General features: G+C 38.1%; 2 protein-coding genes across 2 annotated transcripts; one reads left to right on the forward strand and one right to left on the reverse strand.

The window, feature by feature from the left end:
• Nucleotides 1-369: 369 nt before the first annotated feature.
• On the reverse strand, nt 370-8,756 carry LOC133515807 (leucine-rich melanocyte differentiation-associated protein-like). The gene is made up of 6 exons (XM_061848399.1): nt 8,562-8,756; nt 7,679-7,783; nt 7,366-7,509; nt 6,135-6,245; nt 5,872-6,021; nt 370-4,370 (listed from the first exon to the last, which is right to left on the reverse strand). Exons 1-6 carry the CDS (start codon nt 8,588-8,590, stop codon nt 4,136-4,138), a joined length of 774 nt encoding a protein of 257 aa, XP_061704383.1. The 5' UTR covers nt 8,591-8,756; the 3' UTR covers nt 370-4,135.
• Nucleotides 8,757-8,980: 224 nt separating this feature from the next.
• On the forward strand, nt 8,981-22,852 carry LOC133515803 (CDK5 regulatory subunit-associated protein 3). Its single transcript, XM_061848394.1, has 9 exons — nt 8,981-9,120; nt 9,214-9,627; nt 10,082-10,234; nt 10,499-10,723; nt 11,657-11,785; nt 13,468-13,623; nt 14,517-14,698; nt 15,173-15,344; nt 22,702-22,852. Exons 1-9 carry the CDS (start codon nt 9,115-9,117, stop codon nt 22,771-22,773), a joined length of 1,509 nt encoding a protein of 502 aa, XP_061704378.1. The 5' UTR covers nt 8,981-9,114; the 3' UTR covers nt 22,774-22,852.
• Nucleotides 22,853-23,246: the final 394 nt, after the last annotated feature.

Here is a 23,246-nt window from a genome sequence, read left to right on the forward strand (position 1 = left end):
TAAATAGCAGTTATTTTTAGACACTATTTATATTTTATAATTCACATAGAAATATAAAGAGTAGGTAACTTGACCGTGACGGCATTTGCTAGTGTTTCATATAAATTCCATAGCGGCAAATCGTTTTGACAGATCGAAAAAAGAAACTAATTTGACTAGTAGTCAAATACCCCATTATAGATCGTGTCATTCACGAAGACGCGCGCCTTGACTCGTAACATCATGTTATTAAAGGTTAGATTTGACAAATCTGCGCGCCATCGCGGATGACACGAACTATAACTGACCATTTGTAGATCTTACTGCAATGAGACAAGGTCCAACCTAAATCAGAACTTGGAAATATAGCTGTTTTGATTAAAACAATCCTTGTTTCTTAATTTTATTTATTACTGTAAATAATTAAACAATAAATACCTGTATAAACGTTTGCCTTAATCTAATTAAATAGTATATAGTAACACTTACGAGGAAATGGACGAAAGACAGTTACATACGTATTATTGTTAGATTTTTTTAGGTTAGGGTTAGGATTTATAATCAATAGAGATTAGGGTAAAAATCTACTTTTTATACATGTTTAAAATTTAGAAATTTTGTTTATTCGCATATAGTAATTGTCATCTATTTTTATGAAACTTTAGTTAAAATTGTTTCAATGAATAAACTTTAAACCCCCTTATTCATAAACGTGTACTAAAGTTACGATGCCGCTAATCATCGTTTGTCCCTTTCCGACGAATTGATATGATGGAAAGGGACAAACGATGATTAGCGGCATCGTAACTTTAGTACACGTTTATGGATAAGGGGGTATTAGTATATTATTAAATTTATTAATTCCTTTACCATAATGAATATTCCATAATAAATATTGTATTAAGAAGACAAATAGGTACCTATTAAACATGTTGATTTAATTTAGAATGTATCAAAACTTTGAAACATGGATACTAATCAGTCATTGAAATTATACTATATAGAGAAAAGTGTTATTATCATGAATTCTTATAGATATTATTCATAGTATAAAAGCTAAAAAGGAGTTTTCGCTACAAGTTATCCAGTACTTTCAATGTCAGCTTTATTACAAAACTTATAAAGCAAAGACGCTATCCACATAGATTTTCGTACATTGACCCGGCTGTTGCTGCATAATTAATGACATTGCTGCCCGCCCATGATGCCGGTTGTCTATGTCACTGTGCGAGTGTGACAGCAATATAATTATACGCGTGCAATAGAGGCAGCAACAGGCGGCTCAAATAAATAAGCGCTTTCGATGACAACAGACACTTAGTGTAAATGTGTTTTAATTGCGCAGTAACTTGATCGCTTTTAGCAAAATTACTCAAGAACAATAACAATGAACAATAGCAATATAAGCCTTAAGCACATTATGATAAAATACAAGTTTACGTAGGTAAGACATGGATTGCTCTAGTAAGAGTATATAACATATTATTCAACAATGTTATTTAACAGATATTTCACTCTTTAAGGTGCGACCAGACCGCAGCTTAAAAAGCGGTCACGATACGGAATCGCAGTGACGCGTCGTATGCGTACCGTTTTTGACGCATGCTCCCCACACCGCTGCTTAAAATACGCTGACGCACCGTAAATTGATCTGCGTAAAAATCGCAAAAAATATTACACGGAGATCTTATGGCAGACACCACACCGATGACGTAAAAGACGCAAAAATTTGCGAACAAAAAAGATTCGCGTGAAGCACGTCACTGCGATTCCGTACCGTCACCGTTTTTTAAGCAGCGGTGTTTTCTCACTAGATCCATTTTGGATCTATAGACTGGATCTATCGAGAATGAAGGGGGGAGCATACGTCAAAAACGGTACGCATACGACGCGTCACTGCCATTCCGTATCGTGACCGTTTTTTAAGCTGCGGTCTGGTCGCACCTTATTTCGGGTGCTATACAGTCGAGATCAAAACGTGCGTGCATAAAAAAACAATGCACTTATCAACTACTGTTTTCAACCTGACTGCCCCAAAATGAGGCAATGTTTTTGAGCTTGAGTTTGTATATTTCTTTGGCACATTATACTCGTAACGTGTTGCCAGTTGCACCGCGCACTATCAACTAACTTTCAATATATGATCGAGAACTGCCACACTTCATTTAAGCAAATGACAACGAACTTGGTGACATTTAGGTGCAACCAGCTCTTATAAGGGCAGATTTATACAGAGTGTCTATTTAGTCGCCTGCAATAATTTACGGGATGAATCTATAGGTCATACTGAACAACTTTTATTATGGGACCAACCTCGAAATCGCAAAAAACAACAAATTGTCTGTTCGTACATTTCGGCTCTCTGACCTTGGCATTTTCTATGGCAGAGTAATTTTTTTTTTTTTTGCGTTTTCGGGATTGGTCCATAGTAAAAGATACTTAATATGTCCCATAGAAAATCTCAAGGTCAGTCGGACATTTTTTTTCGAGATTTCGGGTTTGAACCGATAGTGACTAAATAAACTCCCTGTACTTTACTGTCGATTTTTTTCGTCACGATTTGAATTCCGTATTTATTATAGGAGCTCTTAAAACCAGCCAAATTGTATAAAAAGAAAAAAAGGCCAAAAAATATATATTGACCCGTCAAACGCAATTTTTTTGCCCTTTTATGGAGGGTTGGCCGACTTAGACGACCTTTTTTCGCGTCAAAAAAAATTTTTCTTCCACTTTTTCCTAATCAAAACACGATACGAATGTGCCCTTAAACGGATCCCCACGAGTTTTGTTACACCTGTAGAACTGACTTTGCTTCTACATATACCTATGATTCATATGATTAGATATGATATGGCAAGATTTTCATCGGCGTTTGGCAGTTTTATCGACGTTGTTATGTTTGCTGATAAGGTATAGTATGTGTCGAAATTGCAAGATAAGCATACTATCTGTAAATTTTGCGTCACGACAATTTGATCGAATATGACTGATGGTGATGACTCATATCCAAGAGTTCATATGAAAATGTAACGACGATACTAAATTGTACTACATTATTTGACATTTCTTTTAAAAACGGGTAAACGTTAAATCACAACCATTCGTCGATCAGTTCCGAATTCAAATGGCAGTTATTGCTTTTTGGAATGTTGGAAGTCTTGTCTACTAAACAATAGTATTAAACCTTGAATTATCTACAAAGCAATCTTCCATATTTCAGAAAGAGAATGATTTTTTATTTATTTAAACGATTACCACGGACGTCTTGTGTACGTCAGCTATCGGATAGAGAGCAATGAGTGACTTATTTAGTCGAAAAAATATACAATTTTAACTAATTTCACACGTGGTTGTAATACGTACTATCTTCTTGTAATTTTGGTAATAATCTCTATTCATATGTATAAGAAAGAATCAACAGATTTATTTTTCGATTGTTCCTCTGAGAGGATAGGTTATGTTGATTTCACGCTGCTATGTAAATTCCTCTGTATTTGAGCCTACTCTTCCCTGTGCATTTGGGCCTCTTTGCTCAGACTTTGGGCCTCAGTTTGGTCCTTGGTAACTGTGGTTAATATAAGATAATATAGTTATAGTTCCTGTCCTCTTTTTTTGCCCACTAGACGCTAATATTAGTTTTCCAACTGTTCCATTTTACGTTTGTTAGGTCGAACTCGAGCTACAACAATTCGTCTATAAGGACCTCTGGTTTTTGGTCCTCGACATTAATGAAAAAAATAATAAAGATATTTAACAAATTTCTCTCCTTTTGACCTCCCCACAAGGAGCTGATCTTATTCTGAAAGCTGCTCCATTTTACCGGTTTGTGTATGTTGATTGCATACCTCTAGAGCTGGGCTTCCGATTCATTTTCGAAGAACAGCCTCTTGAATAGACTTTGGGCCCCGGTTTGGTCCTCGCTGAGTTTTCAGTATTTATATTAGAATTTAATTCAAAATGTATTTAAATCAACAAATTTCTATCTTTACTTGCCTATAGGGAGCTGATATAATTCTGCCGCTCCCTATAAGTTGTGCGATACCTCTAGAGCTGGGTTCCACAACCCATTCGAATACGGCCTCTTGAATAGACTTTTGGCCTCGGTTTGGTCCTTGACGACTTTGTACCATTATACAATTTTTAATCAAAAGTGTGCTTAAATCAACAAATTCCTCTCCTCTTTACCTGCCCACAAAGAGGTGATCTTATTCTGAAATCTGCTCCATTTCACGGGAGCGTGTATGAATTGTGCGATACCTCCAGAGCTGGGCTTCACGATCCTTTCGAAGAACGGCCTCTTGTAGAGACGTTGGGCCTCGGCTCGTTGGTCCTCGGTGACTTTGCGGTCGTCCAGGTGGTTGAGGGACGGGAATTGGGAGATTACGAATAGCCTGGAAAGATTTATTTTAAACCTCGTTAATTCTGATTTATGTTTTTTAATCTTAATTTTTTACATACGAATTATTATTGGATAGCTTATAAAACTTAATTCATGTGTTCAGGTAGAAAATTAAATAACAAATATTGAAAACTGCAGATAGTTTACGCGTAATCGATTCGTGGTATTATTGCTATTGGAATAATAATGTTCTAGATTGTTGCATTTATTAAAATTATTAAACAATTTGTATGTTACTGCTTGACGTGTACATAAGTACTTCACGGCCATACATACATATAACATACATAGACATACAATAATATTGATTGTTATACTTTTTAAACGAAATAATTTCGTAAACATCTAGGGTACCTGCCGCTGCCGATAGTATTTTATTTGGAATGTCAATCAAAACATAACACACTCTGATATCAACATTATCAGTCTAGACGGGTCAGAGCAAAGTTCATGCATTAATTGGCCCTTACTAATGAGCATAACATAATAATGCATCCAATGAAGCCTTGAAAATAAAGCATCTAATGAGAAATGTCGTAAAATTAAGACAATAAATGACTAAAGCGATTAAACAATTAGCTTCACCTGTTTTTTTGGCAACATCCGATGCTAGGACTTAGGACTTAATACATTTTTTTTTTAAAGATGGATGCAGATTTGCTTACGAATTTCTTTCCCGACGTGCAACAAGACCAACATTCCTTTTGTTGTTTTCTTTTCTTTTCAAAAATGTCAGAGTGGAGTTTATGGGATAAAGATGCACTTTTAATTTATCCCGCCAAAAATATTATTTTCAGCAAGGGAGACATGAAACAACACCATGCTTTATAATTATTGTATGTTTTAATTGTAGAATGTATAAAATAAAAGTGTGTCTAATAGGTCAAAAACATAATAACGAAATGAATCTTGACCAAAATGTCAAATGATGTTTAATTTGATTCACGTGTTCCAAGCAATTCTCTGAAACTAGCACTAGAGATACGGTCTAACTTGGGTGGGGAATGTAAACGCTGCAGGTAGATTTCTGATAATATTTATATATTTTTTCTTCAAAGAACACAATACAACTATCGACTATCATTAATGCTTGCCGTTTTCAGAAAAAAATCCCTGTAGATCTTTATTCCTTCAGCAGGGCGATAGTTCTGAATTCAAATAATCGTTGCCATTTATCTACCACGAGACTGTGAAGGTTTCCAACCTTTACATATCTCGCCTCCTCGGGTGAAAGTGGCAAACATCTTCACAAAACTACACCCTATCCTATTCTACCCTAACTACAGATTCCTACCTATTCCAGGCCCCTACAGAGTAAATAATGTTCCTAGCACCCCTTCGCTATGAGTCAGCCTTATTCAAGGTAGCTTGTGTCCAAACCATCCGCACAGGTCGTGCCTATGGCTACAATCCTCGCAAAACGGTTGGATACGGCTTGTGGTAAGGGAAAAACACGGCAAAACAGCCCAAGACCATACTAAAGGTGTTCTCACCTGTACTGTAGGTAGTCGTAGAAGTTCCCGCCGTTGAGATAACTCGGCGCCGCCGGATTGCCCATGAGACATAGATACTGCAAGTTGGGGCAGGATTCCTTCAGCTTAGCGACCCATGGGTACAGGGAGCCAATCTTGCAATAGTTGACCCTGGGGAATTGGAACTTTATGACTTAGTCTATAAGATTCGTTTTTAAAGGACTTGTGACCCTTGGCTGGTGTAACACATTGTATAGTTTGAGGTAGGTAGTCTATGTTCTTACCATAACAGCTGTAGTTTGGGTAACGGTGGCAACACACAGTTCTCTGTGATGGGGTTGTCATCCGCGATCAGTGATGTGAGGTGCTTAAAGTGCACAAGGGGGTCCAGATTCCTGCACAATTGTGAGAGATGTAATTTAGAGAGTTTTATGAAAAGGAAACTGTGTCAACAGAGTGTATTTAATGGTCAAACATATTTAGTTAACACCAGCTATCACACTGTGATTGATCACACAATCATAGTTTTTTTTTTAAATAGATTGTACTATTTGTACAATGGTTAAGCTGGAGTGAGGTCAGAGGGGTTGCTGAAGGTGGGGGGTGCCTTAGGACAACAACAATTTGTACCATATAAATCTCCTCACAGAAGGTTTTTGGATGAACACCTTATATAGTATGGGTTTACATGTCCGAGTGAACATGCGCACCAGCGAAAGGTACAAAAACACCACAATAATTGTTATAAAATCGCTGGAAAGGCGACTTCTTGTATGGTTGAGTTCCAAACATCTTAACAAGTAAAGTTCCAAAAATATAATTACACAACCTTATTGTCAGTGTCCTAGAGGAGTGTAAATATTTGATGTTGAAATATTCACCTGTAAGGATATCGGTTAATTCGCCTGTACTGAGTGCAATACATACAAAAAATATTAACTAAGATCTCTGTATCAGCTAAAGAGCCAAAAATAGGCGGGTCCACACAGAGCGTGGACGTGAGCAATGAAATCCATCTATCACTGTTGTAGTGTCAATCACAAACTAAAGTAAGGATGTAAAGCACAAATAATTTCTTACACTGACCTGCCTGTTCCTATCTCTATGGCACGTGTATAATTATATTGCTGTCCCACCCATTAAGCCTTTGTTCAATAACACTGTGTGAGTAGGGCTTAAATACAATAATGTGCATGCGATAGATACGTACAGGGAATACCGTTTTTACCATAAGGGCACATGGTGCCCATGCTCAGAGCCCCCATCCTCTGGGGGCCCCGAAGGACAAAAAGTTATAGTACATTTGATTACCCATAATAAATAGAAGATCATAGTAGGAAAATGTTAGTTTAATTCACATTCTTTACTTTCCAAAAGGGCCCCAGCATAGTTAAAGACGGCCTTGGGAACAGACGGGTCAATGTACGAAATTCTTTGTGCATAGTATCTTTACTTTAATGGGAACTTTGCTTATATTATGTAGTCAGGTTTGTTTAAAATACCACTACTACTTACGTGATTTTGTTGTGGCTGATGTCCAGGTGCCGGACATGGTCCGCAAACCGTTCAACTATGGTGCGTGGGATTTCGTACAGTCTTTCATATGCCAGAGTCAGTCTTGTTGGATCCTCTCCGTTTTCTACATTTCCCTCAGTAGTCCTGGAACAATCATAAGTCTAGCATTTTTCTATTACATTTTACTATCTTTATGTATACTGATCTTAAGTAGACCAGTCTTGGCTAAAGGCGACAAAATCGTCCCGCCATCCCCGACGAAGTCTTTCAGTCTTAATATTATTTTTACTTTATTTAATGTCAATTTACTTACATGATTAAGTCTGGTGGAACTTCTGTGATGGAGTCTACGAGTACTTCGCTCGAAACATCTACAGAGATCACTCCGTCGTCATTCTTCGAAGTGCTTGGTTCACATCTAATTTACAAAGCAATTATATTACAGTCAAACGGTCCGTAGGAAAATTATAAGTATGCTTGCTCTCTAATGAGAATTTAACAGGTGATTGACTGATTTAATGGAAAATTCCAAACAAATGTACGGAAAAACACGGTCACAAAAATATCAATAATAACATTATGCTGTCAAATTAGCTGTTTGAGACATATCATTTTTTCATGCATTTATAGCTGCTGTTTTCAAAATAAAATAATTAAATATATAAAATGTGATATAGTCGTCGTGAATACTTAAATAAATTGTCAAATTAAGCGTATTATAATTAAAAAGTAGCAGGGTTATCCTTAACATTTTTCCGGGATGCTTTGAATAGCTTTTGGTAGTATTACAAATAAAAAAATACCAGTTTTATTGGTGTTTTTTATCAATCATATAGAAAAAATGTATACTTAAATATCAGCATTACATATTTGAAAAAAACAATTAAAATCATTTTTCATCGAAATAGAGTTTAATTTCTTTTGTTTTGTGGGATTTCACAATACACGAAATTCAATCATATTTCCTACACTAATGAATTCAAATTAAATTGCCAACTTTTCCTATCTGATGCTGATGCATCTGTGCTCCAAGCACAGTGGTGTCTTGGTACTATCCTATATATTATACTACTCTTTCCTTGGTACTCAGGAAAATGTAATACTTAACCTACGCGTTTTTCTATGATTTAAGCTATAGGTCTGTATTATTATAATATATTATCTGTCTGTTTACTTTTACTATAATAAATACTTACGGGTTCTCTGTCTGTTCACTCAAATCCATAATACCTATAAGCAAAGTATTATACTTGAAAACTGATTTTATATGGTGCACTTGGATCTAAGCACCAGCTTCAATATTTATGACAAATGAATATTATGATACAACATTGAGACTACCTTGATAAGAATTATACTTATCTATTTGGAATCGAGGACGCAATACAGAAAACATGATAAGGAATCTATTCTTTGCTAATATTACAGTGTATTTGAGTTATTAGGCCTTGTTCTTAAACGATTTACTTAAAAATAATATTAATTAGAAATAATTAAAAACACAGATGTGAAAATCATAATTCATTGTTAATTTTCTTTTAATTCAATATTTGAAAATCGTGACAATGATTTAAGTGTTGGTTGTGGAAATAATAAATATAACATCATAACATGGTAACATTTTCAATATGTCAAAACTTTGTTAACACGTCACGTCAAAACGTCACCACATCACAATAACACCAGATTCAGAAGTATTTATTCCGTAAATTTATTTCTTTTATGAAGCAACAATAACAACTAATTATCATGGATGTAAGTTACAAGCATCACTATTCTCTAAGATACTGATTATCCTATTTCCCTTCCACTTATTAACCTTTTTCACGCCTTTTTCAATGTTTATAGGAAAGCAACATACCCATCGACATAAATATAGGAAAACTGCAAGACTGGCTGGTCAGCCGTCGGCACGTGAATAAAGAATGGCAGAAGAACATCATAGCCGTTAGAGAAAAAATAAACAATGCCATACAGGACATGCCAGCACACCAAGACATAGCAGCTTTACTTTCAGGCAGTTACATCAATTATTTTCATTGCCAGAAGATCATAGAGATTTTAAAAGAAACTGAGGCCGATACTAAGAACCTCTTTGGAAGGTATGGTTCTCAGAGGATGAAGGACTGGCTGGATGTGGTGAAGAGTTACGAAAAAGAAAACTTGTACTTGGCGGAGGCAGCACAGATGTTGGTTAGGAATATTAACTATGAGATTCCAAGTTTGAAAAAGCAGATTGCTAAGGAGGAGCAATTGCAAGTTGTAAGTGTTTTTGTATACTTATTATAGATATCATGTATAATGTAGAAGTTTGTTAAAGTGAAGGTGAATTTAACAGGTGGACCTATATTTAATGTGCTTGTAGATATAAAATTTAACTAAAATTGTGACATGTGCTCTATGTTCTGAATACTCTATAAAAGGTGTTTCAACGAATTTAACAAATCACAAAGCGGAATTTACAAACACAAAGTGATTATATATTTTTATTTTTGTATATCAGGTCAAGACACAGCTGTGTTAGGTAGAATAATATTGATCACTTGTTTAATTAAAAATAAGCAAATTCATTAACACATTGAATGCCAAGCTGTAATTTTGCATACTAAATCGTTCTTATGCACGGGCGCGGCAGCATAAGGCTTAATGATATAAATGAGTTATTGAAAATAAATTTTACAACAGAATTGTTATCATATTTTCATTCTACATTAAGGAATATGAGAAGAAGAATGCAGACCACCTCAAAAACGAGGCTTCAATGAAGTCAGAGTTCCTGGCGCAGTGCCGGCAGCTCGGTATCCAAGGAGACAAGATCAAGAGGGAGCTGGTGGAGCGACTGAAGGAACTACCTGAGATATATGAAGATGTATGTAATTTTTTTATGCAATTTTCAACCTAGAGCAATTTTATGTAGGGTTCCTTTTTGCCTATAAAATAATACTAGAAGTCAGAAATAAAAAAAAACAAAAGCCCTTTAAACTTTAGTGACTATGCACTATTGAGGACTGCATAACATATGGCTGGACTATGTTTCTATTTGTCTAAACACATCTTATAATTAATATCATTGACATTATGTGTTTGATGCAAATGTGTTTTTATGAAATCCATTTTCAAATCTCCATTACAGATCGGCAAATCACTAAAACCTATCCAACCCGGCATAGATCTCTACTCTGCCTTCTCCAAATATGCCCTTGGAGACAAGGCTCCTGAAGTTCTACCGTTACTACAGTTTGTGGTGAACCACGGTAATGTGACGGTGTATGAGTGGAGCTACGGAGAGCCTCCGCTGGCTGTTGAACCCGATCCAGTACATATCGAGCTGGATGATGAGGATGGGGCAGGTGATAAGGTATAGTACATTGTTGAAGAGGCTAGAAAGTCACCAGATGGACGAGTCTATTTGAGGGCAAACCCTTTAGGGGAGGCCCTCGAGAATACAAGTCCATCTATTGCACTTCTGGCCTATTTTGTTAAAGGAAAAATTAGTCAAAATTTTAACCAAGCAAAATTTTAAGCATGAAATAGTACATTACGATACAAGTGCCAAAAATAGGAAATTCGAAACGAGTGGCGATAAATTAAAACACGACCGAAGGGAGTGTTTTAAATCGACACGAGTTGCGAATTACCTATTCGCACATGTATCGTACAACGTTTTACAGTACATATGGCCCTTTAAATGTTCGACACAGTAACGTAATATGCTACTTCTCGCACTAGTGCTATAAAGTAGCCCCATATGTACTGTAAAATATATATTGATTTTGGCGCGCATTGTGTACCAGCAATGTTTGATTGATACATTTTAAGTCACACAATGGTCCTGTACGATTTTTCTTGGACCTTTTAATGTAGACTAATGCCGTTCTGGATTTACTATACCCCGTTTTTTTCAGATTAGATATTTTATAACCACAAAAGTACTGGTAACTTTTGCCTCCAAAATTAAATTTGAGTAACTGTGACCGTGGCCGGCAATACGTTCCATTTTATCGTTTGCCATAAGGAGGCCTTGTCAGGTTATTCATATAAAGATACAAGCAAATCTCGTCCTTAAGGCAAGTGACAAAGTGGGACTTTTGCGGGCCGCAGTCAGAACGGAAGGAAAAGTTAATTACCACTACTTTTGAGGTTAGAAAATCTAATTTAAAAAAAGGGCTTTAAAGAGCTTAATTCATTTTATTCTCTTCGAGCACACTTTCGATAGTCAACCAAATACAATAGCTTTGTTGAAAAGATTAAGGCATGATCCGAAAAAAAACCTTTTATACTTGATTTTTAGATTGATTTTGGCGATGGCGGCGGGATTGACTTCGGGTCTGTAGACGCGCCCGCCGACATAGACTTCGGTGACGGCGACACAGGCGAGATCGACTGGGGCAACATCGACAGCGCGCCTGCTATTGATCTGGTAAGTTTCTGCAAACCTTGACCCCAGTATACCTCACTGGCTAACAAAACCGATGTTTGATAGTATAGTAAAGTGTGACTATCATGTCGTCGCTCTCTAATGTGACAAGTCCACTACTACTAACGTGACAGTTGCAATACCACTCCGGTGTGGGAATAGGTCATCGCTATTATATCAGTAACACCAAAAACCAGTTATATGTGGTGGACTGATTTTGGCAATGGCGGCGGGATTGTCTTCGGGTCTGACGGCCTACCGTGAATCACGTTCTACGTGTTGCCTCTCTGTTGTACTTGGAAATTCGTACGTAAGTGTGACAGGGAGGTAACACGTCGAACGTGGTTCGCGGTCGGTACTTTCTAGATGCGCCCGCCGAGCGTGCGAGCGTCCAGTGTGCGAGCGGAACTTATGCATAACGCTGTCTCGCTCACAACGGAGCGGCGTGCTGATCCGCATCTGTCTTCTAAACTCGTAGGTTTCCGGTACAGTTACAAGATGAAGCATAAAAGAGATATTTGAAGCGAGTGAGAGTCAATTTATGATTATAGTCAACATGGGTGAATAGGGATGGCTGGGGTGGAATTTCTTAGTTACTGCCCACACAAATTATATCGTTATTTTATACCACGACGGTGGCAAACAAGCATACGGCTCGCTCCATTTTTCAAGTGGTAGCACACACATAAGGAGGCAAATTCCCTCCTTAGACTTAAAGGTTCAATACCGCTTGTGAGTTTGGGATCGTCGACGATTCGTACAGCGCGCTTTTGGACCCAGTCGAAGGGCCCAAGCTGGCATCCAGGTGCTCCTGCCCAAAGGTGACAGCAATCATTCATATGGGGTCTGACTTGTGATTTATAAAGCAGCAGTCTTTGCCCTGGAGTAAACATCGCTTCGCTTTATTGAGCACACCGAGTTTTTTAGATGCCAGCGCAGCCTTCCCTTCCAGGTGGCTACGGAATTGGACGTTACTGGAGATGTCGACACCAAGGATCCCAATACTCCCTGACATGGTAAGGGTTGTGCCTTGGAACTGTGCGACCACAATACATATGGTTTTCTTAGCGGCAAACGCGCAAACTTGTGTCTTTGTGGGGTTGAACTGGTCTAAATTATCCCGACTCCACACCAGAACTCTGGATAAAGTACTAACTATTTATTTTAGATTTTTTCAATCGAATGATACAATTTGTGTAAATATTTTGTAAGAAATTGTCAGGTAAAGGTTGGTCCCCATTTACTCCAGCCGTCACTTTTCATCCCGGTTGACAGCACATTAATAAACGATCTATGAGTGAACTGTGAACTTGGACCAAAATATGAAATGGTGTAATGTGAATGGCAATAATAATGAATGGTGTAATGTGGATGTACCTAATTCTTGAAAATTACACCTATATATATCTCTCTTCATTTAAGAGCATGGCTCTTGTCGTTGGAGTAGACGTCAACGACAAGTTCTTTAGATCCCTGTAAGACGAGACATTTGCTTTTCCTTTTAGTTACTGCATGTTACTTGCTCGTGGTTTCCCTCTTCTACTTTCGATCTTGCCTTCCAAAATAGTTTTAAAGCTATATATCACGCACTTTAAAAGAGGGAAAAACTTAAGTTGTGGCTTCAGTTTGTTGCCTGTAATCCTAGTATTCCTCTGCTCCATAGCAATCAGTTGCTTTATTTTCAGGATCTATCAAGCGATCTAGCGGCCGTAGCCCTCGAAGAGTCCGGCATAGTGGTGGAGTCAGCCGGCGTGGCGGGCGGCACGGCGCGCGGCCGCGACGCCCTGACGCTGCTCGACAACCCGACCACTAGGAACCAGATTATCGACCAACTTGTCGAGGTAACCAGAAGAACATTTGAAGGTTTTAATTGGAAGGCATATTGAAAGGCTGGCGGCCTAGCGGTAAGTGCGTGCGACTTGCAATCCGGAGGCCGCGGGCTCAAACCCCGGCTCGTATCAATGACTTTTACGGAACTGTACGAAATATCATTTGATATACTTGGTCAAGCAAATATTGACAGTAGCAAAAGGCGGCAAATTTGAAAAATCGCGGGTTAGCAACAGTGTATTCGAATAATTATAAAATCGCGCGTTATCTCTGTTTTATCTGTGGAATGTGGATAGTGAATGACAGCCATCCATCATGTTTGTTTACATTCTGAATCGTTGCTATTTCAAGAGAAATTTCTGGTGTCACCATTAAATACTAATTATATTAAATAAGCTGGTGCATGAACTTCAGCAAAGTCAAGGTGCCTACAACATACAATTATGCTCGTTGATCGCAAATATTTGTAAAATTTGAGATTATGATAACTACATATTTTGGTTCGATGTACATTGCTGATTTTCTTAGCGCAATACCAACGCAATATTGCTTTTTGAGTGTTGCCCTACTTTACTTTGCTGTACATTGCTACGGACATACTTTGCTTGACAGACTATATTTACCACTTTTACCAGTCACTTTTCGGTGAAGGAAAACATCGTGAGGAAACCGGACTAATCCCAATAAGGTCTAGTTTAGCCTCTGGCGTGGAAGGTCAGATGGCAGTCGCTTTCTTAAAAACTACCTACGCCAATTCTAGGGATTAGATGAGTCATATTGAAAAGTCAAGGAAACTGCTATCATAGTTTTACCGACGCCGATGACGTTTATCATTTAATACGCCTTTGTTAGCGATATCTACCGTAAAAAGACGTACTAGATTATCTTATATTTGTGTTCACAGCTCGAATCTTTCCTCAAGATGCGCCTGTACGAGACGAGCACCGACACACAGTCCTTCTCGCTCTTCCAACAGCTGCCGACGGAGAGCCCGGACGCGCTGGCCGCCATGTTGGCGACCGCCCAGGCCAGCGCCGCGCGACTCGCCGCCACCAACCATTTGCACAACGTTAAACACTCTCCTAGGTACTTATTAGTGGATCTTCAAGCGCAAATTTTGACGTCAGCTACAGCTCCGTCGGGAAGTAAAAGTATTGCAAAACGTTAAACATTCTTCAAGAAAGATAAGAATTCGAGATGCGTAATGATGTCTTGAAAACGTCAGCTGCCGCTCCGTCGTCGCCTGCTACTCTCACTTCCACCAACCAATTGCACAATATTAAACAACATCCCAGGTAAAATAAGCAACAGTAGATTCTCCCAGGTACTTAATAGACCAGGCGGAAATTTCGTCAGTCATTTTAATTATCATAGTTGCCCGACTACGTCAACTGCCGCTCCGTCGGCAAGTACTGTGTATCCTCACCGTTACCAATAATTTGCACGCCAGCCACTTAGAATGTATGCAAGATTCTTTATGCGTATCCTAGGGTGATTACTGGATACTGGTACCTAATTTTCTCTTTAAATTACAAACTTTATGTTACCATTTGTTGGCAGATACGTGGACATGCTGACAGAGCAACTGAAGCAGAAGCTGGTGGTGTGCGGCAAGCTGGGCGGGCTGGCGGCGCGCGCGCGGCAGCAGCGCGAGGCGGCCGCGGCGCGCGCGCGGGCCGCGCGGCCCGGCCTCGCCGCCCTCGTCGCTCGCAGCCGGACCTTGCAGGAACAGGTACTGAATAACCAAGTTAACCCTTTACCGCATATACAACCATATATGGCAGTTATAATATTCAACTCTATTGACTGCTATTAAAGGTTAAGAGGCTGTCAATACCTAAAGCGCGCACACTGTCTATTTGTATCGGAGTAAATGAGATAGCACTGTCGCATGTTACTGGGCCTGGGCGAGGGAATAATAAGAAAAATATTTAAATAAAAAAAAAGTGGATTATTGGTGTAATATTTTACTCAACAGCGGTTTAGATATATATGTTTTGAAATTGTGATTTTAATTGCAGACCCATATGTCAAAACAATAAAGACATAGAACCGTTTAATTGTGATTTTAAGACCAATCTTTGCAATTATTTTCTATCGAGCCGATTTCGTTCAATCATGTATCGAGTACAACCACGTTCTTTGAAATATAATTAATATGAACATATATTTTTTTTACTTGACTAAAACAAATAGTCTTTCTTAAAAAACTGTTTAAGTAACATCAATTTCAAGGACATTGAGTGTTGAGAGCCTCTTAACCCTTTACCGCATTTTTATTATATTATTATATAGCCCTTTGTTCTGAACATGATTGTTCTTTTGATAGTCTTGAATTATCATATGAAGTCTCTTAGTTCAGTGTGCCTGTCGGCAAAGGCCTCCTCCAACTCCTTCCAGTATCTTCTCTCTCTTGCCACCCTTGTCCAGAGTGGTCCCACTGTACGAATAATTTCGTCTTCCCATCTTGTTACTTGAGGGCCTTGCGATCTTGACCCGTCTGTAGGGTGCCACATGAGAACTCTTTGGCTCCACTTTTCTGTCTTACATCTTATAGTGTGACCTGCCCACCTCCATTTTTGCATATCTATGTGAGTGAGGATATCTGCTACTTTTGTTCTAGCTCTTATGTCAGAGCTGCGGTTTCTATCCTGTAGTTTTACCCCAAGCATGCTCCTCTCCATAGCTTTCTGGCACTTTGCAAGTTTATCTCTTTGTTTTTTAGTAAGAGACCAAGTTTCGCAGCCATAAGTTAGACACGGAAGGACACATGTGTTGAAAGTTTTGCTTTTTATTCGTATACCTAGGTTGCTTTTCATGATTTCTTTAAGTGACCAGTATTTGCTCCAGCCGGATGATATTCTTTTTTCGATTTCTTTGTCCATTTGGTCCTTGAAAGATATTATTTGACCTAGATACACGTATTCCTCAACGTAATCTAAAATGTATCCATTGACTGTGATTTCTTGAATCCTAGAATTTGTCATCAATTTAGTCTTGTCTGAGTTAAGCTCCAGTCCCACGGCCTTGCTCTGTTTTGCTAGATCTGTTAGCATGCATTCTAGTTCTTTTGGGTTTTCCTCAAACAAGACTATGTCGTCGGCAAACCTTAGGTGATTTAGGCGTATGCCATTTATGTTGAGGCCAAAGTGTTCCCATTCGAGTTTCCTGAATATTTGTTCTAAGACAGCAGAGAATAATTTTGGTGATAGTGGGTCACCTTGCCGGACTCCTCTTTGTATAGGGAATGTTTTACCAGTCGATTCCAGTCTAATTCTGCTTTTGCTAATGGTATATATCCGTCTGATGATTTCTACGTATACTTCGTGTACTCCTTGTTGTTTCAGGCTTGTCCATATACAGGTGTGGTTAAGGCTATCGAACGCTTTTGAGTAGTCGATAAATGCTATGAACAAAGGCTTTCTGAACTCTTTATATTTTTGCATAACTTGTTTTTACCGTATGGATATGATCAATTGTACTAAAGTCTTTCCTAAATCCAGCCTGTTCGATTGGTTGGCATTCGTCTAATGTTTTTGATATTCTATCTAGTATCACCTTAGCAAAAACTTTGTATATGTTTGACATAAGGCTTATTGGGCGGTAGTTGCCTATATTGTCTTTCGCACCTTTTTTGTGGATCAAGATGATGTCTGATTCCCCCCATTGATTTGGGATTGTCCCCGTTCTTAAAATTTCGTTAAATACCACTGTTAGGATTTGGCTAAGTTCTTCAACTGTTCCTCTCATAAGTGTGTTGGGTATTTTATCCGGTCCAGGGGATTTATCTAGCTTCTGGGAGTTCATTGCCTTTTTGACCTCATCTACCAGTATAGGTGGTACCGCATCACTTTCATGTGTTGAAAACAATCCATCCAGCAATTGAATGTTTTCTTGCTCGGAGTTTGAACTTTCATTACAGTACAGGGCTTGATAGTACTCAGTTGCTACTTTCTGGATTCCTGTACGGTTAGTGAGATTTGTCTGTGCCTTTTTCAGTTTGGGAATCCATTCTTTTCCTTTTCTCTTAACTCTTTTAACGCTTTCTTAGTACCACCTGTTTTTATTATGTGCTCCTCTATAGTTCTTAGTCTTCTTTGCTTCCTGTCATTTCTTATATTTTCCCTTATTCTTTTGCTGAGATTAGTTATCCTCATTCTGTTTTTGCTATTCTTTTCTGAGATGATCGCCTTTCTTTCCTCCATGAGTTTAATTGTAGTCTCACTTAATTTGTGTGTTTTGGTTTTATTTCTATCCATATTTGATACTTGTGTGAGATTTTTTTCTACTTCTCTATACTTTTCTGCTAGTGGTCTGGTGGATTTTACAATTTCAGTTAGCAGTTTAAAGTTGATAGGTCCCAGTTCAGACAGGTTTTTGGTTGCTTTGTTGTTAAAGCTTTTTCTTGAGTTTTTAGGTGGGTAGTAGTTCATACTGCTGCGTACCATACGGTGATTAGTGTTGAAGTTGAGATTTTGAATTACACTTGTGTCGCTAAACTGTTTGGCATTGTTTGATAAAATAAAGTCAATTTCATTTTTAGTTCGTCCGTCTGGGGAAATCCATGTCCACTTGTTTTTTTCTTTTTTCTTGAACATGGAGTTCATTAATATTAAGTTGTTTTCGTGTAGGAAGCCAATCAATTTGTGACCATTGATACTTCTTTTGCCATGTCCAAAGTTTCCCATGATTGACTCTTCTCCTTCTTGTCTAGGGCCTACCTGTGCGTTGAAATCTCCCATGACGACCAGGTTATTATGAGAGTATTTTTTTACTTCATCTGTTAGGTTGTTGTAGAAAGTTTCAATTTCATCCTTGCTAGCTTGCTGCGTAGGAGCATACACTTGGATTATTGTCAGTTCTTTTCTGTTACCAGGTATTTTCATACGGAGTATTGCGAGACGGTTTGATACTCCTATGAATTCCAAGATCTTGTTTTTATGCTTCGACTTTACTAGGAATCCCACTCCATAGTAGCCAGCAGTGCCTTTGTGATACATTATGTAGTTGCTGCGTTCATCGATTCCTTCGCCGTCTCTTCTCATCTCACTTATGCCTAGTATATCCCACCTTATGTTGATGAGGGCATATTCTAGTTCCTGTAAACTTTCTTCAGTCCTTAAGGTTCGGGTGTTAAGTGTGCAGATGTGCAGGTAGTCTTCCTTTTTTGTTGTTAGGTTTTTTGTATGGGTTGCAATTGCTGAATATTTGTTGCTTTTTTCCAGTGGAGTGTTTCCAATTGTTGGATATGGAGGGTGTTGGTCTCTAACCCCACGGTGACCAGCCGGGTTGGGGAGTTTAAGACTTGTTGCTTTTGATTTTGTTATAGGTTTATTGTTATGGTTCCTGTTTTTTGCTGTGTTGATTGGGGTGTTGTTTAGTTTTTTGAAGATTCCAGTGCTGGTAATGGTGGCTTGTTGCGTTTTTCGACAAAATTTAAAATGCTTGGCTTGAGTGTTGCTTTTTCAGTTGTTTGAGGCTTTAATGGCTCTTCGATTGGTTCATTATTGGGTGTAGTGATTTTCTTTTGCGCTGATGAGTTAGGTGATTTTGACTCTTCCCGTTTTCTTTTTTCTCTAGTGGTTTCTTTAGGTTTTTTCACAACTAATTTATCTTGCACCAGGAATGCGATATTCCCCTTCTTTTTTTCCTCTTCTACTTGTGGCTGTAATTGCTTCCTTTTTTCTAGCACCTCTTTGGAGTAATCTTCCTTAATGTAAACTCCTTCCGGAAGTTTCGATTTATTTTTTAGGATCAGGTGTTTTTTCCATACAGTTGAGAAGGAAACTACGACGGGGCGGTTGTTGGTACCAGTCCATTTTCCAATTCTATAGATGTTATTAATTTCGTGACTTTCTATATAAATTTCCATTTCTATTATGGTTTCCTTGATATAATCTACGAGTTCAGGTTCACTTTTTCCCAATTCACTTATTCCGAAAAATATTAAGTTATTTTTCCGTTTCTCCTTGTCGATGTTACAGAGTTTCTGTTGTAATTCTGTTACTTTGTTTTTAAGGTCCTTGTTTTCCTCTGTGATCAACTTTACTTTTTCGTCTAGCGCTTCCATGACGTTTTGCGTGACCGTTTTTGTTATGAGTAAAGTTTGATTGTGTAGTTTTTCGTCTAATTTGCTGTCAAGTTTTGACAGCAATAGGTCAATGCTAGCTTCATCCATTTTTCACAGATTTAGGGATAATTTTATCTCTGGTACTGGCAACACTCTAGCTGTCAATATCAATAACGTCAGGTTGGTAGTTCTGTTGACATCCGGGAATGCAATTTTTAGGTTATGATGCACACAGTCTTTGCACTATTTCACATGAAACCGATTAGTTCCGCACTGTTTCCACTTTTTAAAAACGTTTTTCTTGGTTCTGCCCTTGTGAAAAACTATGATACACACTTAGTCCACTCGATTATGCACTGATATTTATTTAATGTTCTCGGAGGTCGTTGTCGTACGTGTTTTCGTTATGGCGTCGGAACCCTTTACCGCATATGCAACCATATTAGCAGTTATAATATTCAACTCTATTGACTGCTGTTAAAGTTTAAATTTAAACAAAATATTTTTTATATGTAAGGGGTTAAGTTGTTAACCGAGGAAATTATTTTGTTATTATTGGAGTTTGTGGGCCTTTGAGTGCCACATCGACCGGGCAGGATCTATTGTGACAGCCCTTTAAAGTTCATTACTAATGCCCGTTGAATCCAGGAAATGCCAGATTCTTTGGGCCGTAATGTCCTGTACCTCATAGGGTTACAATATGTGCCGCCCTAAGTGGGTACTTCTTTTTGACATTAGTGGTCCACAGGAACAGAGAATGTGCATTGCAGTCTCCTCTGACTCCTTGCAGAACCTGCATGTCGCATCTTTTTTTTTTCAATTTGAAACGTGTTTGTTCAACTTACAGTGTCCAGTCAATATTCTGGTCACCGCGCAGGTTTTGTGTCTTTTGAGCCCTAACCAAGGAATGAAAGGTACTCATTTCTGCCGACGTAGTTTGGCGTTCGAATGCAGTGAGATCGTCAATAGTCCGAGGCTGAAATGATGCCTTTCACCCGAGTTAAACATTCTACTTTTAATTTCAAATATGAGGGAAGTAAAATACATGTGTAAAAAAAATATCATTAAGAATATTTGTTTATAGCATTACTTGAGAGTACTTTCTATTAAATATTTAGTAGTATACAGTAGTCACGTCAAACCAATAGATTATTAGGAGGATAGGTTGGTTAGGTTGCTTCGAAGTGTAATCTGTCCAGAAATAGAATCCGCCGACTCAGGAAACGAGACAAAGATGTTCACGTTTCACGATATGCCTAGGAATTTCACGATCTGCCTGATCTTACGATCGGCCGCCGACATATATGTGTAGGTAAGGTACCAGACCACTACTGTCGTAACGAACTCTAAAAACTTCGATTGCTACATTGTATAACATATATTCGCTCATAATTATTCAAATTAGTTCTAGTTAACTTCACTAATCCTCGGTCAAGAGCACTTCTATTCACACGATCACGTAAAAGCAATAAAACTTACATTTTACGATGACAAGTAATAACTTTAGGTTAAGGTTCCTCCTTCCGCAAAATACTTTAAAACTAAGTTACTCCGAACCATTTTTTATATTAGATTTGACAATTTATGAGCAGAAAAAATATAACAATCTACAAGATATGAGCAATGATATGGTTTTTCTGGAAATCTATTTAAATTCAAATAAGTGTAGAATAAAATCTTGAAGTCACCCCTATTTCTTCCAGTTGTATCCTTATTACTACTGCAATATCGAAGATATATGAAGCTTTACAATCTTTCTCACAAAACACTACAAAATGATTTGGTTTTATTGCTTTTTGCAGATTTATAAAACTATGCCTCAAGTCCTAAAAAAATAAGCCTAAATCCCGCCTAGGTTCCTACCATTACCCCGCTCTCATCTGTATCGTCAGTGCGGGACAAGTCGAGTTGCTAGACGGACGCTCGATCTTTTGCAGCGGGTGGTGCGGTGAGTTCCGGTAACACGGGCGAGGTCGTTGGCGGCGTGTGCAGCCTTAACTTGAGCGTGTTGCATACATCGGTGGCGATTTAGGTGGTTAAGGGGCCATGGGTTCAGCCAGAAAAGTTTTTGAAAAATCTTAGCGCATCTTTAGGTCATAATACTGTTGCAAATAATGAATAGTAATCCTGAGGCCGTTCTCTAGGAATTCTATCGATTCGAAACCTGATTAAACAACTTTGGCTCGTTAGACAAAATAATCACGAACGTAGGGTTAAAACCCACCGTTAATAAATTGTAACAACTATTTTTGCTCAAAAGCTATGAAAATGAAAATAGCTACAAAAAATATATATATGGTTATTTTTGGTCGAACGAACAAAGTAATCGATCACGATTACTTTTTTTTTAAATTATTTATTATTATTATTTATTATTTATTGTTCGGAGAACCAACAGCTATAGATTGTACAATAGTTATATATATAGATAACAAAGAGCCAATTATAGGTTCCCACCGGTAGCAACAGGTTAACAGATAATTGGTGGTTAGCACTAGTTTTTTTTTTATTACAACGTGTTACCACTAATATTTTTAAATATTAATACTTATTATATTATATACTGAACAAAGAAACCAAAACTTATTAGTAATCTTAATACGTTAATCGATACAATAATATGCCAACACATGTAAATAACACAACACAAATAACAATGATATCCGCGATTCCGGCCACGCAAGTCCTGAACTCACTGCACTATAATGACTTAATGCCGCATTGACGCAAACAGCTAGCGGAAGCCCTTAAATGCAACTTTCTCATCCGTTTTTTTTAGAACAAGGAGAGCCTTTACGAGCTGGCGTGGTAAAAAATAACTTCATTAGTTTCACGGTTTAACTCGCGTGTTTTAATCACTCGCGCGACATGTGTCGGAGAGCCTGCGTCTCCTTTCGCAAGCACTAACTGTGCGTCAGTAGCGTTCACGATGGTTTTGCGCCACGTATCCACGTAACACGTGTTTAAATTTGATTTGTTTCCTATAGTTTAAATAATTAGAAATATATTTGTTTTTCAGATCGAAGCGGACATATCGAAAAAGTACAAGGGCCGCCCGGTGAACATCATAGGCGGCGTCAAATTCTTATGAGCAGCCAGTACAAATGCAAAATGACCCTGTTTTTCATTGTTGACCTCTGTATTTAATATATGGCAAAGTTTATTTACTATCGAATTGTTTCATTCAAAGAGTATTACCGAATAGTTCTTAACCTCCTCCCTCCACCCCTCTCCCGTAATAACTTTCAACCCATGGACCTAGAATACTAAGGGCGTGGGTACGCTAAAACATAACTAAGATTCCATCATCCACCAATTCCCTATTTACGCGTGACACACACACATTGACAGTTATCTCTATGGCCTCATCCACCAATCTGCTGTCAGTCGAATTGAGACGTCAGTGCATTAGTTGTTTGAAGAAAAAAATACGCCGGCATGCGTGGTCGTATGTTGCAAAAATTATACCGATTGAAAGAAAAAAAAAGAGACGGGATACATTTTCTTAAGTAGGTAAAGTTAATCAATTTTCACGTTATCTTTCGTAAAATACGATATTAATCC

This window comes from Cydia pomonella, chromosome 3 (genome assembly GCF_033807575.1).
Source record: "Cydia pomonella isolate Wapato2018A chromosome 3, ilCydPomo1, whole genome shotgun sequence".
Taxonomy (NCBI): Eukaryota; Metazoa; Arthropoda; class Insecta; order Lepidoptera; family Tortricidae; genus Cydia; species Cydia pomonella.